The sequence below is a fragment of the Dromiciops gliroides genome, chromosome 4 (genome assembly GCF_019393635.1).
Source record: "Dromiciops gliroides isolate mDroGli1 chromosome 4, mDroGli1.pri, whole genome shotgun sequence".
NCBI classification, from domain to species: domain Eukaryota; kingdom Metazoa; phylum Chordata; class Mammalia; order Microbiotheria; family Microbiotheriidae; genus Dromiciops; species Dromiciops gliroides.
In genome coordinates this window covers 481625865-481641939 of record NC_057864.1, presented here as the reverse complement: position 1 = coordinate 481641939, position 16075 = coordinate 481625865, and the positions used below count along the sequence as shown (strand labels likewise).

At 36.1% G+C, this 16075-nt stretch overlaps 2 protein-coding genes across 17 annotated transcripts in view; both read right to left on the bottom strand.

Annotated features, from left to right (window-relative positions):
• The window catches only part of DGKG (diacylglycerol kinase gamma), a 157246-nt gene that overhangs the window by 58275 nt on the left and 82896 nt on the right, over positions 1-16075 (bottom strand). For 9 of the 16 annotated variants that reach the window (XM_044004932.1, XM_044004940.1, XM_044004946.1 and 6 more), the window contains 2 exons: positions 15660-15770; positions 10900-11007 (listed from right to left, as the gene is read on the bottom strand). In XM_044004932.1, the coding sequence (XP_043860867.1) occupies positions 10900-11007; positions 15660-15770 (219 nt within the window). The remainder of the gene's footprint in view (positions 1-10899; positions 11008-15659; positions 15771-16075) is intronic. The other 7 variants (XM_044004933.1, XM_044004934.1, XM_044004942.1 and 4 more) reach the window with 3 other exon arrangements.
• Positions 6216-7226, bottom strand: LOC122755958 (40S ribosomal protein S14-like). The gene has a single exon (XM_044004951.1). The coding sequence runs from the start codon at positions 6669-6671 to the stop codon at positions 6216-6218; it is 456 nt and encodes a 151-aa protein (XP_043860886.1). The 5' UTR covers positions 6672-7226.

Below are 16075 nucleotides of genomic sequence, written 5' to 3'. Positions count from 1 at the left end.
GCCTTACCTCAGATTACATATATACAAGTTATAGGTCATGTGTAGAAGAAATACTGATGTACAAAAAATGAAAAACAAGAGATGGGATCATAAACCATTGGTCTTAGTGACTTTGTCTATGAACAGGAAACCAAAATGAAGTGGCATCTATACTCATGTCTGTCTTTTCATTTGATTCATAAAGAGAATGATAGAAACAGAAAATGGAAATGTGGAGGTAGAAGGGCAAATATCAAAGCAAAATTTAAAGATAAAAATATTTTTAAAAATTAATCTTTTATTTAATTTAAATAAAAAGAGTATTTCCAGTAGCACAAATGAGGGCATTATATAAAAACATGAATCTCCACTTCATACCCTTTGCTTTTTATTTTTTTTAAAAATGATTAATAAAATAAATCATGATATTGTTGGATCAAAGGGTATGCATAATTTTATAGCCCTTTGCCATAGTTCCAAATTGCTCTCCAGAATGGTTGGATAAGTTCACAACTCCACCAATAGTACATTAGTGTCCCAATTTTCAAATACTTATAATTTTCTTTCTCAGTTATATTAGCCAATATGATAGGTGTGAGGTAGTACCTCAGTTCTTTTCACTTGTATTTCTCTAATTAATAGTGATTTAGAGGGGCAGCTAGATGGCACAGTGGATAGAGCACCGGCCCTGGAGTTAGGACTACCTGAGTTCAAATCCGGCCTCAGACACTTAACACTTACTAGCTGTGTGACCCTGGGCAAGTCACTTAACCCCAATTGCCTCACTAAAAAAAAAAAAATTAGTGATTTAGAGCATTTTTATTTGACTATAGATAGCTTTAATTTCTTCATTTAAAAATTGCTTCCTCATAACCTTTAACCATTTATCAATTGGGGAATAACATGTTCTTTTAAGTTTGACTCAGTTCTCTACTTTTTTTTTTTTTAAGTGAGGCAATTGGGATTAAGTGACTTGCCCAGGGTCACACAGCTAGTAAGTGTTAAGTGTCTGAGGCCGGATTTGAACTCAGGTCCTCCTGACTCCAGGGCCGGTGCTCTATCCACTGCGCCACCTAGCTGCCCCCAGTTTTCTACTTTTTGAGAAATTGGACTTTTAGAAGAGAAATTTTCTATAAAAACTGTTTCCCAGCTTTCTGCTTTCCTTCTAATCTTGGCTTCATTGGTTTTGTTTGTGCAACCCCTTTTTAATTTAAGATAATAAAAATTGTCTATTTGATATCTAGTATCACTCTCTATCTCATTTGGTCATAAATTCTTCCTTTCTTCATAGATCTGACAGATAAACTATCTTAATGTTCTCTTAATTTATGGTATCAGTTTTTATATCTAAACCATGTATCCAGTTTGACCTTATGTTGGTATATAGTGTAAGATATTGGTCTATATTTAGTTTCTGCCATAGTGTTTTCCAGTTTCCCCAGAAGCCTTTGTTAAGCAGTGAGTTCTCGTCTCAAAAGCTTGGGTCTTTGGGTTTATCAAATGCTAGATTACTATGGTCATTAACTGCATTCCTGAGTACCTAATCTATCCCACTGATTCAGCACTCTCTTTTTTTTTTTTAAAGTCGATCCCAGATAGTTTTGATGATTACTGCTTTATAATACAGTTTGAGTTTTGGTATGAGTAGGGCCCCTTTCTTTGACCTTTTTTTTTATTATCTTTTGACAGTCTTGTCCTTTTGTTTTTCCAGATTAATTCTGTCATTATAAAATAGAGTTTAAAAAGTTCAACGGATATGGAAATCAATAAATAATTTGATTTAGGTAGAATTATAATTTTTGTTATATTGGTTCAGTCTACCCATGAGCAAGTGATATTCTTTTAGTTAATTAGACCTGACTTTATTCATGTGAAAAGCGTTTTGTAATTATGTTCATATAATTCCTGGCTATGTCTTGGCAGATAGACTACCAAGTATTTTATATTGTCTACAGTTATTTTGTTTGTTTGGGTTTTTTGGGCAATGAGGGTTAAGTGACTTGCCCAGGGTCACACAGCTAGTAAGTGTCAAGTGTCTGAGTTCGGATTTGAACTCAGGTACTCCTGAATCCAGGGCCAGTGCTTTATCCACTGTACCACCTAGCTGCCCACTGTCTACAGGTTTGTTTTTTGTTTTTTGTTTTTTTGGTGAGGCAATTGGGGTTAGGCGACTTGCCCAGTGTCACACAGCTAGTAAGTGTCAAGGGTCTGCAGCCAGATTTGAACTCAGGTCCTCCTGAATCCAAGGCTGGTACTCTATGGTCCACTGCAATACCTAGCTGCCCCTACAGTTATTTTAAAAGGGATTTCTCTTTCTATCTCTTGCTAGACTTTGTTGGTAATATACAGAAGTGCTACTGATTTTTTAATGTCCTGCTACTTTGCCAAAATTGTTTATTATTTCAGCTAGGTTTTTTAGTTGGTTTTCTAGGATTCTCCAAGTATTCCATCCTATCATCTGCAAAGAGTGATAGTTTTGTTTCCTCATTGCCTATTCTAATTCCTTCAATTTCTTTTTGTCTTATTGCTATAGCTAACACTTCTAGGACAATATTGAATAATAGTTGTGATGATGGAAATCCTTGCTTCACTAATGATCTTATTTGGAAGTCTTCTAGCTTATCCCCATTACTGATAATGCTTGTTGATGGTTTAGATAGATACTACTTATATTAAGGAAAGCTCCATTTATTCTTATGCTCTCTAGTGTTCTTTTTCCCCCTAGTTTTCTTAAAAGGAATAGGTACTGTATTTTGTCAAAAAGTTTTTCTGCATCTATTTATATAATCATATGCTTTTTGTTACTGTTATTGTCAGTTATGCTAATATTATTCCTAATATTGAACCACCTCTGAATTCCTGGTAGAAGTCCCACCTGGTCATAGTGTGTAATCCTTGTGATATATTGCTGTAATCTCCTTGCTAGTATTTTATTTAATTTTTTTTGCATCAATATTCAACGGGGAAATTGCTTTATAGTTTTCTTTCTCATTTTTTCACTCTTCTTGGCTTAGGCATCTGCACCTTTTTTTTTTGTTGTTGTTGTTATAAAAGGAATTTGTTAGGACTTTACCTATTTTTTCAAATTGTTTACATAGTATTAGAATTAAATGTTTAGTAGAATTCAGTTGTGAATCAATCTGGTCCTGGGGATTTTTCTTAGTTAATTGATGGCTTGTTAAATTTCTTTTTCTAAGATGGGATTATTTAAGTATTGTATTTCCTCTTCTGTTCATCTGGTAATTTATATTTTTGTAAATATTCATCCATTTCACTTAGATTGAAAGATTTATTAGCATGTAATTGGGCAAAATATTTCCTAATAATAACTTTAATTTCTTCTTCATTGGTAGTGAATTCATCTGTTTCATTTTTGATACTGGTAATTTGTTTTTCTTTAAAAAAATAAAATTAGCCAATGGTTTATCTATTTTATTATCTTTTTATAAAACCAACTTTTAAGTTTTATTTATTATCTTATTGGGTATCTTAGTTTCAATTTTATTAATCACTCCTTTGATTTTCAGGATTCCCAATTTGGTGTTTAATTAGAGATTAAAATTTTTTCTTTTTCTAGTTTCTCTAGTTGCATGCTTAATTCTTTGATCTGCTCTTTCTCTATTTTATTAGTCCCTGTTGTTTTTTTTTTTTTGGTGGAATTTTATCTTATCTTTGTTTTGTTTGTTTGTTTGTTTTTAGTGAGGCAATGGGGGTTAAGTGACTTGCCCAGGGTCACACAGCTAGTAAGTGTTAAGTGTCTGAGGCTGGATTTGAACTCAGGTACTCCTGACTCCAGGGCCAGTGCTCTATCCACTGCGCCACCTAGCTGCCCCTCTCTATTTTATTGATGTAAGCATTTGGAGATATAAAATTTCTCCTAAGTACTGCTTTGTCTACATCCCATAAATTTTGGTATGTTTTCTTATTGTTGTTATTCTATTTAATGAAATTATTGTTACTATGATTTATTCTTTGATGTATTCATTCTTTTTTTAAAAAATAAAGTATTTTATTTTTTTCCTGTTACATGTAAAGATAGTTCTCAACTTTTGTTTATACAAGCTTTCCAATTTCAGATTTTTCTCCCTCCCTCCCCTCTCTCCCCCCCTCCCCTAGACAGCAGGTAATCTGATATAGGTTATATATATATATACACATACATAATAACATTAAACATTTCTGCATTAGTCATGTTATAAGAGAAAAATCAGAGCATTGACAAAAAACCTCAAAATAGAAAAACAACAGCACCCAAAACAAAAGAAATAGTATGGTTCATTCAGCATCTATACTCCACAGTTCTTTTTTTCCCCCCCTGGATTTGGAGATCCTCTTCTATTATGAGTTCCCTGGAACTCTTCTGTATCATTGCACTGGTGGGAAGAATATAGTCCATCACAGTAGATCAACACACAATGTTGATGATACTGTGTACAATGTTCTTCTGGTTCTGCTCATCTCACTCATCATCAGCCCGCACAAGACCCTCCAGGTTTCTCTGAACTCATCCTGCTCATTATTTCTTACAGCACAATAATATTCCATTACATTCATATACCACAACTTGTCCAGCCATTCCGCAATTAATGGGCATCCCCTAAACTTCCAATTCCTTGCCACCACGTAAAGAGCAGCTATAAATATTTTTGTACATGTGGGTCCCTCTCCCCTCTCCATGATCTCTTTGGGAAAAAGACCCAAAAGTGGTATTGCTGGGTCAAAGGGTATGCATAGCTTTATCGCCCTTTGGGCATAATTCCAAATTGCTCTCCAGAATGGTTGGATCAGTTCACAGCTCCACCAACAATGCATTAGTGTTCCAATTTTTCCATAGCTTCTCCAACATTTATTATTTTCCTTTTTTGTAATTTTAGCCAATCTGATAGGTGTCAGGTGGTACCTCAGAGTTGTTTTAATTTGCATCTCTCTAATCATTAGAGATTTAGAGCATTTTTTCATATGGGAATAAATAGCTTTGGTTTCTTCATCAGAAAACTGACTGTTCATATCCTTTGACCATTTCTCAATTGGGAAATGACTTGGATTCTTATAAATTTGATTAATTCCCTATATATTTTAGAAATGAAGCCTTTATCAGAAGTATTGGCCATAAAAATTGTTTCCCAGCTTTCTGCCTCCCTTCTAATTTTGGATGCATTGCTTCTGTTTGTACAAAATTTTTTAAATTTAATGTAATCAAAATCATCCATTTTGTGATGTATTCATTCTTCAGAATTATTTAGTTTTCAATTAATTTTTTGTTTTTGTTTTTGTTTTTTAGTGAGGCAGTTGGGGTTAAATGACTTGCCTAGGGTCACACAGCTAGTGAGTGTCAAGTGTCTGAGTCCGGATTTGAACTAAGGTACTCCTGACTCCAGGGCCGGTACTCTATCCACTGCACCACCTAGAAGCCCCTTTCAATTAATTTTTAATCTATTTTTCTATGGCTCTCTATTGAATGTAATTTTATTGCATTATGATCTGAAAAGGATGTATTTACTATTTTCTGTCTTTCTTCATTTGTTAGGTTTTTATGCCCTAATAGATGGTCAGTTTTTGTGTAGGTGCCATATATAGCTGAGAAAAATGTATATCCCTTTCTATTCACATTCAGTTTTTTTCCTGAGGTCAATCACATCTAACATTTCTAAAATTCTACTCACCTCCTTAACTTTGTTTATTTTGTGGTTCAATTTATATAGTTCTGAGGGAAGAAAGTTGAGATTCCCTACTAACAAAGTTTTACAGTCTACTACCACTTGTAACTCACTGAACTTCTTTAAAAATTTTGATGCTGGGGCAGTTAGGTGGCACAGTGGATAGAGCACTGCACCTGGAGTCAGGAGGACCTGAGTTCAAATCTGGCCTCAGACACTTGACACTTACTAGCTGTGTGACCCTGGGAAAGTCACTTAACCCCAATTGCCTCACAAAAAAAAAAAAGAAAAAAGAAAAAGTTTTTGATGCTATACTATTTGGTGTATATGTGCTTAGAATTGATGTTATTTCACTGTTTCTGGTGTCTTTGAGCAAGATTAAACTTCCTTCCTTATTTCTTCTAATTAGATCTATTTTTGCTTTTGATTTGTTTGAGACTGATTTTTCATGATTACTACCCTTGCTTTTTTTTTTTTAACTTTAGTTGAAGCATAATAGATTCTGCTTTAGCCCTTACCTTTACTCTTTCCTTTTCATTGTGACACTTTTATTGACAAAAATAATCCAACAAAGGATATTCACAGATGGCGACCACGGTAACCACCCTTTCTGCGAGTGCTGTCAGAGGGGATTGGAGTGACATCCTCAATCCGCCTGATCTTTATTCCAGAACGTGCCAGGGCTCTCAGGGCTGACTGTGCACCAGGGCCAGGTGTCTTAGTCCTATTTCCCCCTGTGGCCCAAAGTTTGATGTGAAGGGCAGTGATGCCTAGTTCTTTACATCTCTGGACAACGTCCTGAGTAGCCAACATAGCAGCATAGGGAGAAGATTCATCTCTGTCAGCCTTGACCTTCATCCCACCAGTTCCTCGGCAGATGGTTTCTTTGCCAGAGAGATCAGTCACATGGACAAAGGTGTCATTGAAGGAAGCAAAAATATGACAGACACCAAATACATTCTCTCCCTCTGCAACCTGAAGTCCAAGGCTGATGACCTGCTCTTTCTCCTTTTCCTTCCCCTTGCGAGGTGCCATTTCTGCTCCTTCACTTGGGCCACCAACACCGGAAAGGGAAAGGGGAGTGTCACCACCTTTACTCTTTATGTGCCTCTCTACTTCAAATTGTTTCTTATAAACAACATATTGTAGGATTCTGGTTTTTAATCCACTCTGATATTTGCTTCTTTTTTATGGGTGAATTCATCCCATTCACATTCACAGTTTTGATTACTGTGTATTTCCCTCCATCCTATTTCTGCCTGTTGATCCTTCTTTTTCTTTCTCTCATTTCACCCTGTCCCTCTTCAACCATGTTTTGCTTCAGACCAGTCTCTCCCAATTCACCCTCCCTTCTATCAGTCTTCCCTTCTCTTGATCCTTCTGACCTCCTACTTCCTTATAGTGTAAGATAGATTTTCATACCCATTTCACCATATATGTTTTTCCTATGATACAAATCTAATGAGAGTAAGGATCAAACATTGCTCACCTCTCCCTCTTCCGTGTTTATCTTTCCCTCCACTCATAGCTCTTTTGAGCCTCTTCATGTGAGATAATTTATCCCATTCTACCTCTTCCTTCCCTCTTCTACAAGTGAAATCCATTCTCACCCCTTAATTAAAAAAATATTACCTCATCATGCCCTTTGTCTATGTACACTCCTTCTAACTGATTTTTATTTATTTATTTTTTTGTGGGCAACAGGGGTTAAGTGACTTGCCCAGAGTCACACACCCAGCAAGTGTCAAGTGTCTGAGGCCAGATTTGAACTCAGGTCCTCCTGACTCCAGGGCTGGTGCTCTATCCACTGAACCACCTAGTTGCTCCTTAACTGACTTATTAGTTATAAAGTTCTTAGAAGTTACAAGTATCTTCCCATTTAAAAATGTAAACAGTTTAATCATATTGAATCCTTTATATTTTCTCTTTCCAGTTTACCTTTTTATGCTTTGTCTTAAATCTTTTGTTTGAATGTGAAATTTTCTATTCAGCTCTGGTCTTTTCATCAGGAATGTTTGGAAGTCTTCCATTTAATTATCTATTTTCACCCTGAAGGATTATACTCAATTTCACTGGGTAGAGGTGATTCTTGGTTGTAATACTAGCTCCTTTGCCTTCCAGAATATCATATTCCAAGCTCTGGATGTGGCTATAATACTCCTGGGTGTTTTTATTTGGAGATCTCTTTCAGGATGTGATTGGTGGATTCTTTCAATTTATAGTTTACCCTCTGATTCTAGGATATCAAGGCAGTGTTTCTTGACAATTTCTTGAAATATGATGTCCAGGCTCTTTTTTTTTTTTTTTTAGTGAGGCAATGGGGGTTAAGTGACTTGCCCCAGGGTCACACAGCTAGTAAGTATTAAGTGTCTGAGGCCAGATTTGAACTCAGGTACTCCTGACTCCAGGGCTGGTGCTCTATCCACTGTGCCATCTAGCTGCCCCCAGGCTCTTTTTTTATCCTGGCTTTCAAGTAGGCCAATAATTCTTAAATTATCTCTTTTTAGATCTATTTTCCAGGTCAGTTGTTTTTCTTTCCAATGAGATATTTCACATTTTCTTCTATGTTTTCATTGTTTTGATTTTGTTTCATTGTTTCTTGATGTCTCACAGAGTCCTTAGCTTCCACTTGCCCAATTCTATTTTTCAAGGAATTATTTTCCTCAGTGAATATGTCTGAGTGTTGGCTCTGACACATTTAAATTTTGAATGGAGGTGAAGAGTGAGACAAGGAAGGTGTAGGACTGCTGTTTGGGATTCAAGGTGGTATAGTGTATACAACTTAAGACTTGAAGTCTGGAAGGACCTGAGCTGAAGGACATACCTTAGATACTTACAATATGTGCATACTGAGAAAAGCCACTTAACTTCTCTCTCCTTAAGTTTCTACATTTGTTTCTTTTCTTTTCTTTTTTTGGTGAGGCAATTGGGGTTAAGTGACTTGCCCAGGGTCACACAGCTAGTAAATGTCAAGTGTCTGAGGCCGGATTTGAACTCAGGTCCTCCTGAATCCAGGGCCAGTGCTCTATCCACTGTTCCACCCAGCTGCCCCTCTACATTTGTAAAATAGGAATAATAATAGCACCTATTTCACATGGTTGTTGTGAGGAATAAATTAAATGAGACAATGTATGTAAAGCACTTTAAATCTCAAGTGCTGTGTCAATGTTAGTCATTATTTTTATTATTATTATTCTCAGATGGAAGATAATGGATGGCTTTTCCTGTCCCCCAAAACATCAGACCTATTCAGTTCCTAGGAGAATGATGTTTGAATTGGTACAATTAGAACAAAAACATTCAAGGATTCAAAACCAAGATACATAAGGAAATGCAGCGACCACAGATGCCCTCATCAAGTTCATGTCATTACATCCCATGACATTGAAAGAAATTGTGGAGATGATTCTTGAGGTATCATTGGTGATCTCTCATTCTAGAATATAAGAGACAAGTCAAAGGACTGAATGGAGGCAAATATCCTGATTTTCAAAGGGGGAAAAGTCAATTCTTTGAACTTCAGAGCAGGGAATTTAGCTTGTATTGTTGGAAAACATTACAAAGTGCAATAATCAAAGGATGACATAAGCAATTAGAAAGGAAAGCAATAATCATGAATATACAACATGGGTCTGTTAAAAATAAGTCATGTATAAGGTAACCCAGTAAGACTGTCTCCTAAACTGTTTCTCTGCTTCTGCAATTAGGTCAAATATGAACCTTATCTAGTGAAACTTTTTAATTATTTTTAGACTAATTTATGTCTTTCCTATCTCGAAAAGTTGATTTTTTTATACCCAAGTTTAGGACTAAATTTATCTCCATCAAATATGATCTTCATAAATTTGGCCAAATGTTGTAGCTTATAAATCTTTTTTTTCCATTCTGGCATCTAACAGGTTATTTCCCTTTTTAACTTTGGGTCATTTTCAAATTTTATTAGCATGCCAACCATGCTTTTATAGAACTCACTGATAAAAATATTATGTAGCATAAATCTGTGGTTCACTACAGACCTCTGTACCAGATGACATAGAACCATTAATGAGCTGTCTGGGTTTGGCTGTTAAGAGAGTTGTCTATTGACTAGCTCACATCTCCTCCTCCTCTTCTTCTTTTTTTTTTTTGTAAGTGGGGCAATGAGGTTTAAGTGACTTGCCCAGAGTCACACAGCTAGTAAGTGCCAAGTGTCTGAGATTGGATTTGAACTCAGGTCCTCCTGAATCCAGGGCTGGTGCTTTATTCACTGTGTCACCTAGCTGCCCCTTCACATCTCTTTTATCTTGTTGTGAATAACATCATTATTAAATGATTCACTAATATCAAGTTAAACTGTCCATAAACTTCTGTTGATCTACTAATGTAATAATCATGCCAAAAATGAAAATTAAGAATACATATCCAGTATAATTTATGATGAAACTCTGTGAGCTCTGTGTGATCATCACTTCCTTTGGTAAATGTTCACCAACCAATTCTTTAATGATAGGTGATGGATAGACATTTGCCCATCTACACTCCTGTAGTATGCAACTTCATGATTTTTAAAAAGACAACTGACATATTCTTTCTGTACCCTGGAATGTGATTCATTTACCCCTGGGGACTTTAACTCTCAGCTGAAAGTCAAGAGCATGTTGATGATTACTTGACTTTTCTTGGATTTCAATTCTCCATTAACCATTTCACAGACAATTTTCTTTGGCAGGAAATCAGAAACCAAACCAGTGTTGAAAGTTTCTCGCTTCTCTAAGTCACATCTTGTTCTTGTCCTTGCCACCCTAAGCAGTGGTTCTGTCCCTTCTTTGATTCTATTTTTTCCCCACAAATATCTCATTTGAGTTTGCATCCTTTCTACCTAAGGCCCTGGAGCCATAGTTCCCAAGAAGGACATTTTTGACATATCTCTGCTCCCATTTTCACTGCCCCCCTCTGAATAGAAATAGTGATTGAATCAATGGAAAAAAATCTGATGAAATCCTAATGATGTCAAAAATTTGGAAGGTAAAAGTTGTCCAGAAACACCAGTTTAAACATTACTGGAAACGATGGGAAAAGAAATTGGAAAAGAAATGCAAAAGAAATGCAAAAATGAGGAACAGTAGGAGGGATAGATTCTAAATTCATGTAAAACAAATAAGCTTATTTTACAAAAGAAATGTGGCTGATATAAAAACAAAAAGATAAAATTTATTTTAAAAATAGAAATGAGAGAAAATCATTAATAAATTAAAAATGGAAGTTTCAGGGAAAACAATTGTACCTCCAATTCATTTACCTTCTTGGTTGAAGAAATAGGTTTGGCACTGGTTATGGCATCACCAGGTTTTGAACTAGGGATGGTGGTGGATGTGCTTTCTTCCTTCTTCTCCTTTGAGGAAAGACATAGAGAAAAAGACCGTAAATACTGGACACAATAAATATTACCATCACTAGCCAATACAACTGAAACAGAAGGAAGTAACAAAGACTACGTCCTATGATTTGGTAAAGCACTCTCCCTAGAAGAGATTGGTTTACTGGAGACCAAGAATGGTCTCAACTGGATTTTTCTGGGGCTCTTTAGGTTACTTTCTATGCTTTGCTTCACCTTAGCTTACATATACAGACTGTAGGTCATATGTAGAGAAAACATGGGTGTAAAAAAAATGAAAAATGAGAGATAGGATCAGATATAATTAGTGCCTTTGTTCATGAACAGAAAATGAGGATGATGTGGCATCTATACTCACTTCTGTCTTATCATTTCATTCATAAAAAAGAATAGTAGAAACAGGGAATAGGAATATGGAGGCAGAAGAACATACATCAAAGCAAAATTAAAAGAGAAAAGATTGAAAAAATTTTCAATCATTCATTTTGTTTTGTTTTGTTTTTTGGGCAGGGCAATGAGGGTTAAGTGACTTGCCCAGGGTCACACAGCTAGTAAGTGTCAAGTGTTTGAGGCTGGATTTGAACTCAGGTCCTTCTGAATCCAGGGCCAGTGCTTTATCCACTGCGCCACCTACCTGCCCCTCAATCATTCATTTTTAAGAATTAATATAATTTTCCTATTCTGAACTTAACAAAAATATTTCCATATACAAAGTAGGACTGCAAATAAAACTATAAATCCCCACCTGCTTTAAAAATATATATATATATATATATATATATATATATAAGTTCTTTTACATGCTGTTCTGCTTTCCTGTTCTTCTTCTGAACTTCCTTCACTGTTCTTTTCTGTACATTTAAAACATGGTTTAATGGTCTTTTTTTGCATTACTATTGCTTAGCTCTCCTTCAACCATGTTACCCCCCCAAAAAAACCCAGAAGAGAAAGGAGAGAAAACCCCTTTGTAACAAATAAGTAGTCAAGCAAAATGAATCCATACAGTCTCCAAGTCCCTATAGTATGTATGTTTGTATGTATGTATGCATGTATGTGTGTATATCTCTCTATATTTATCTATATCTTCTTGCATCTTGAGTTCATTATTTCTCTGCAAGAGAGGTAGCATGCTGCATTACTGGTCTTCGGGGAACAGTTTGATCACTGAATCTTCAAGATTTTGTTTTTCCTTTAGAATTGTCCCCTGTGCTTCTGCTCACTTCACTCTTTATCAGTTCAGTCTAACCAGTACACTCTGAAATGATCTGAGCATTTCTTATGGTGCAAAATAACATTCCATTACATTTACATAATACAGTTTGTTGAGCCATTTCCCAATTGTTGGTCATCTTAGGCTGTAGTTGTATTTGTGGTTGTTGTTATTCTCCCCCTCCTTCTCCTCTTTCCCCCCTTCTTTCTTCCTCTCTATCTCTTGCTTTTGCTGCTTCCTTCTATATCTCTTTCTCTGTCTCTTTCTGTCTCTGTCTTTCTGTCTCTCTGTCTCTGTCTCTGTCTCCTTCTCCCCCCATTTCTTCTTTCCCATTTTAATATCTTTTCATGATTAGGAAATGTAAATACATTTCCTTGTAGCTATTCTTTTCCTGGTATTATCCTCTGTCTTCACCTCTCCCTCCCCCCAATCTCCACTCCTTCCTCTGTTGAATTTTGATATTTTCATACCAAATTGTGTGTGTTATACACTTTCAGTCCTCTGAATACTTTACATAAAAATGTTTAACTGATGTCTGTTTCCACTATTCATTCCTCACTCACAATTATGAGAAATTTTTAATATATTCCTTTTTCTCTCCCTTCTTTCTCCCCATCATACAATCCTCAGAACAGAATTCATCTGCTGCTAGTTCTGTATTTCTTTGCAATGCTGTCTCAGTTCCTACTTCCACTGCCAGATCTCCACAGAGACAGTGAGCAAATCAAGGAAAAATCTTACAAAACTATTCAATGTTAAAAATTTTAAGAGATAAAAGTTTTTCAGAAATATAACTTTAAACATTATTGGAAATTATGGGAGAAATACAAGATAAAGAACAAATAAAAACATTGTTCAATTACAACCTTGTCAAGAGAAACTACCCATAAGCACTAAACAAGAAGTTGCTTTGTCTAAATGCAAACAAACACTTAGAATAATTACACTATCCATTTTATGTCCTCAAAGAGTTTAGGGGAAAGGAATAAAGCTGGATACAAATATATCAAAGAAAAGTTTTAATAATAAAGCACAAAATTTTGTGATTAGAAAGGCTTAGATTATCTGGTCCAAGGTAAACCTAAAAAGGAATCAGTCCTGCAACATCTGCTGTGTGGTCATTGAGCCCTGGAAAATTTGAAGTGAAGAACTTATCTCCCAAGACAGTCCATTTTATTTTGCATTATAGAGCTTCAGCAATCATATTTCTACATATGTATTCACACAGAAAGACTGATTCACCCACGGATATTCATAGAATCATAGAATTTAAAGATCTGTATTCTATTTTTATCTATGCATTTTCACATTTTTCTGAATACAAGATAAGCTTCTAACATAGGTAATGCTTGATTTTATTTTGTCTGTGAGAAATGCTTTTAAAAATCTGCCACTATGAGTAATAAAGTAGCCTGGTTATTTAATGTATTTTCATTTTTCTTCATATCCCCCTATTTTTTCAATCTTATTGATGTGTTTTATTTTTACACTAAAATAATGTCCTGACATATTACCCACTTACCCACTTAATACTCTCATTTTCTGGCTAACTCCATGCCATCTATGCCTTTTCTACTTGGGATATTATCTCTGCACCCCCCCCCCCCCCCCAAGTTTGGACTCCACTCCTTTGTCCCCTAGCTCTGATAGGTGAGTTGTTGTCTTATCTTGCCATGGTCTAGGCCTTGACATCATGCCACCTTCGTTATCAGTTCTATCTCAAGCTCCCTTTCACTAGTTGTCTTCTTATATTCTAATGAATATAAGCTCCTTGAGGGCAGGGACTCTTTTTCTTTATTGTATTCTATCATAGTCCTTAGCCTAGGGCCTAGCACATGGTAAACATTTCATGAAGTCTGTCCTTTCTCCCTCCCTCCCATCCTCCCTCCTCTCTCCTGTCCCTCCCTCCCTCCTTCCCCCCTCTCTCTCCTTCTCTCTCTGTCTCTCATTTGTCTATGTATCTGTTTATACATCTATCAATGTATGTATGCATCTATCTTCTCTCTATATATTTGTCTATGTTTATGAATCTATGTATGTCTACAGACATATCTATGTATCTATCAATGTATGTATGCATCTAACTATCTATTCATCTATCCATCTTCCTTGTAAGAAAGAGAAACAGTTAAGCAAACCAACCAACTAAATGATCACATCTGATAGCATTTGCCACCCTCCACAGCCATAGCCTCCTAATTCTCTAAGCTAAAGGAGGTGTATTTCACCATCTGTTCTTTGTGACCAAAATTTGCCACTATGATTCATTTGAGCTTAGCTGCCCTTTATCATTATTTTCACTTACACCATTGTATTCACTTTGTCTATTGTTTACATTTCATTCTCCATCATTTCATACAATCTCTGTTTCTCTGAATTCTTCGTTTTCATATTCATTTATTATGGCACCATAGTATTCTATTTCATTATTCACAGATCATGATTGGTTCCGAAATACATCAATTGCAGCTTATCCTTCCCTCCGTGTTGGCTTCCTCCACTAGAGAATGAGCTCCTTGAGATTAGGGACCATATTCCTTTTCTATCTGTATACCTAGCACTTAGCAAGGCTTGTTACCGTATATGGTGTCAGTTGTTGGTCTAAGCCTAATTTCTATATTTTTCCAGTAGTTCTTTTCAAATAGGGAGATTTCTCCCCAAGAGTTTGTGTTTTTGGATTTATCAAATGCTGGACGATTGTGTTCTCTTCCTTCTGGGTTTTACTTCTTTAGTCTATTCTATTTATCTTTTCCTATTTTTTAAACAATTATCAAATGTTTTTGATAATTAAAAAAATAATATTCTTTTGTTCTCTCTAATCTTTTCTCCCCATTCAATTTTGGGCTAGCTGTAAGTTTTAGGAAGTTTTCCCTTAAGTCAAGCAAATCTGTGCAACGCTGACCCTTGCTTTTAATTTTATCTTCTGTGGCTGAGCAAAAAAAACAAAACAAAAAAAAGCCCAATTTCTCTTCCACATGACTGAAGCCATAATGCTTGAAGACATTTGTTATTTCTCCCTTCTGCTTTCCTTTTTTTTCTTTTTGCAGGGCAATGGGGGTTAAGTGACTTGCCCAGGGTCACACAGCTAGTAAGTGTCAAGTATCTGAGGCCAGATTTGAACTCAAGTCCTCCTGAACCCAGGGGGCCGCAGCTTTATTGACTGCGCCACCTAGCTGCCCCCCTGGGTTGAGCTTCTAACATGACATCTCCTAAGTATTCCTGCTGGGTTGTCAATGGAAGGACCCAAAAAAGTAATTCTTGGGAAGATACGAGGGGCTTGGGAAACCTAACCACCATGCAACTGTCTACCTCTTAATGGTGCCAGGATAGAAAGAGGGACTCCATCACCTGGCTTTTCCATGTGAATCCTTGGGCAATTTTTACAGATATTAAAAGGTGAACAAACAAGGAATAGCAGATTCTAGGGAAATCACTATACCTGTAATTCATTTTCATCCACTCTTGTTTGTTTGGATTGTTTGCTGCGCCTCTTATGTTTTAAACGGGCTTCAACTTCAAACACATAGTCTTTTTTGTGCACTTTTCTCTCCTTTGGGAAGAGAGAAGAAAAAAACAACTCAACCGTGACTCAGAACATAAACAGCTAATGAATATATGGAAGAAAATCAGACACAAAAATGAGTGTCCCATGGTGGATGGAAGAACAAATAGGGGCCTGTGAGCTAAAGAAGATCTAAAGTGGCTGATGAGGGAGAAGCCATGGGCATTTTTCAAGCACTTTCTACTGCCTGCCCTCAGCTCAGCATGAAATCCTTGGCTGTAGATGACAGTAAGGAGAGTCATTGAGAGCCAATAATAGCAGTATTTATATAATGCTTCACATACATTATCTCA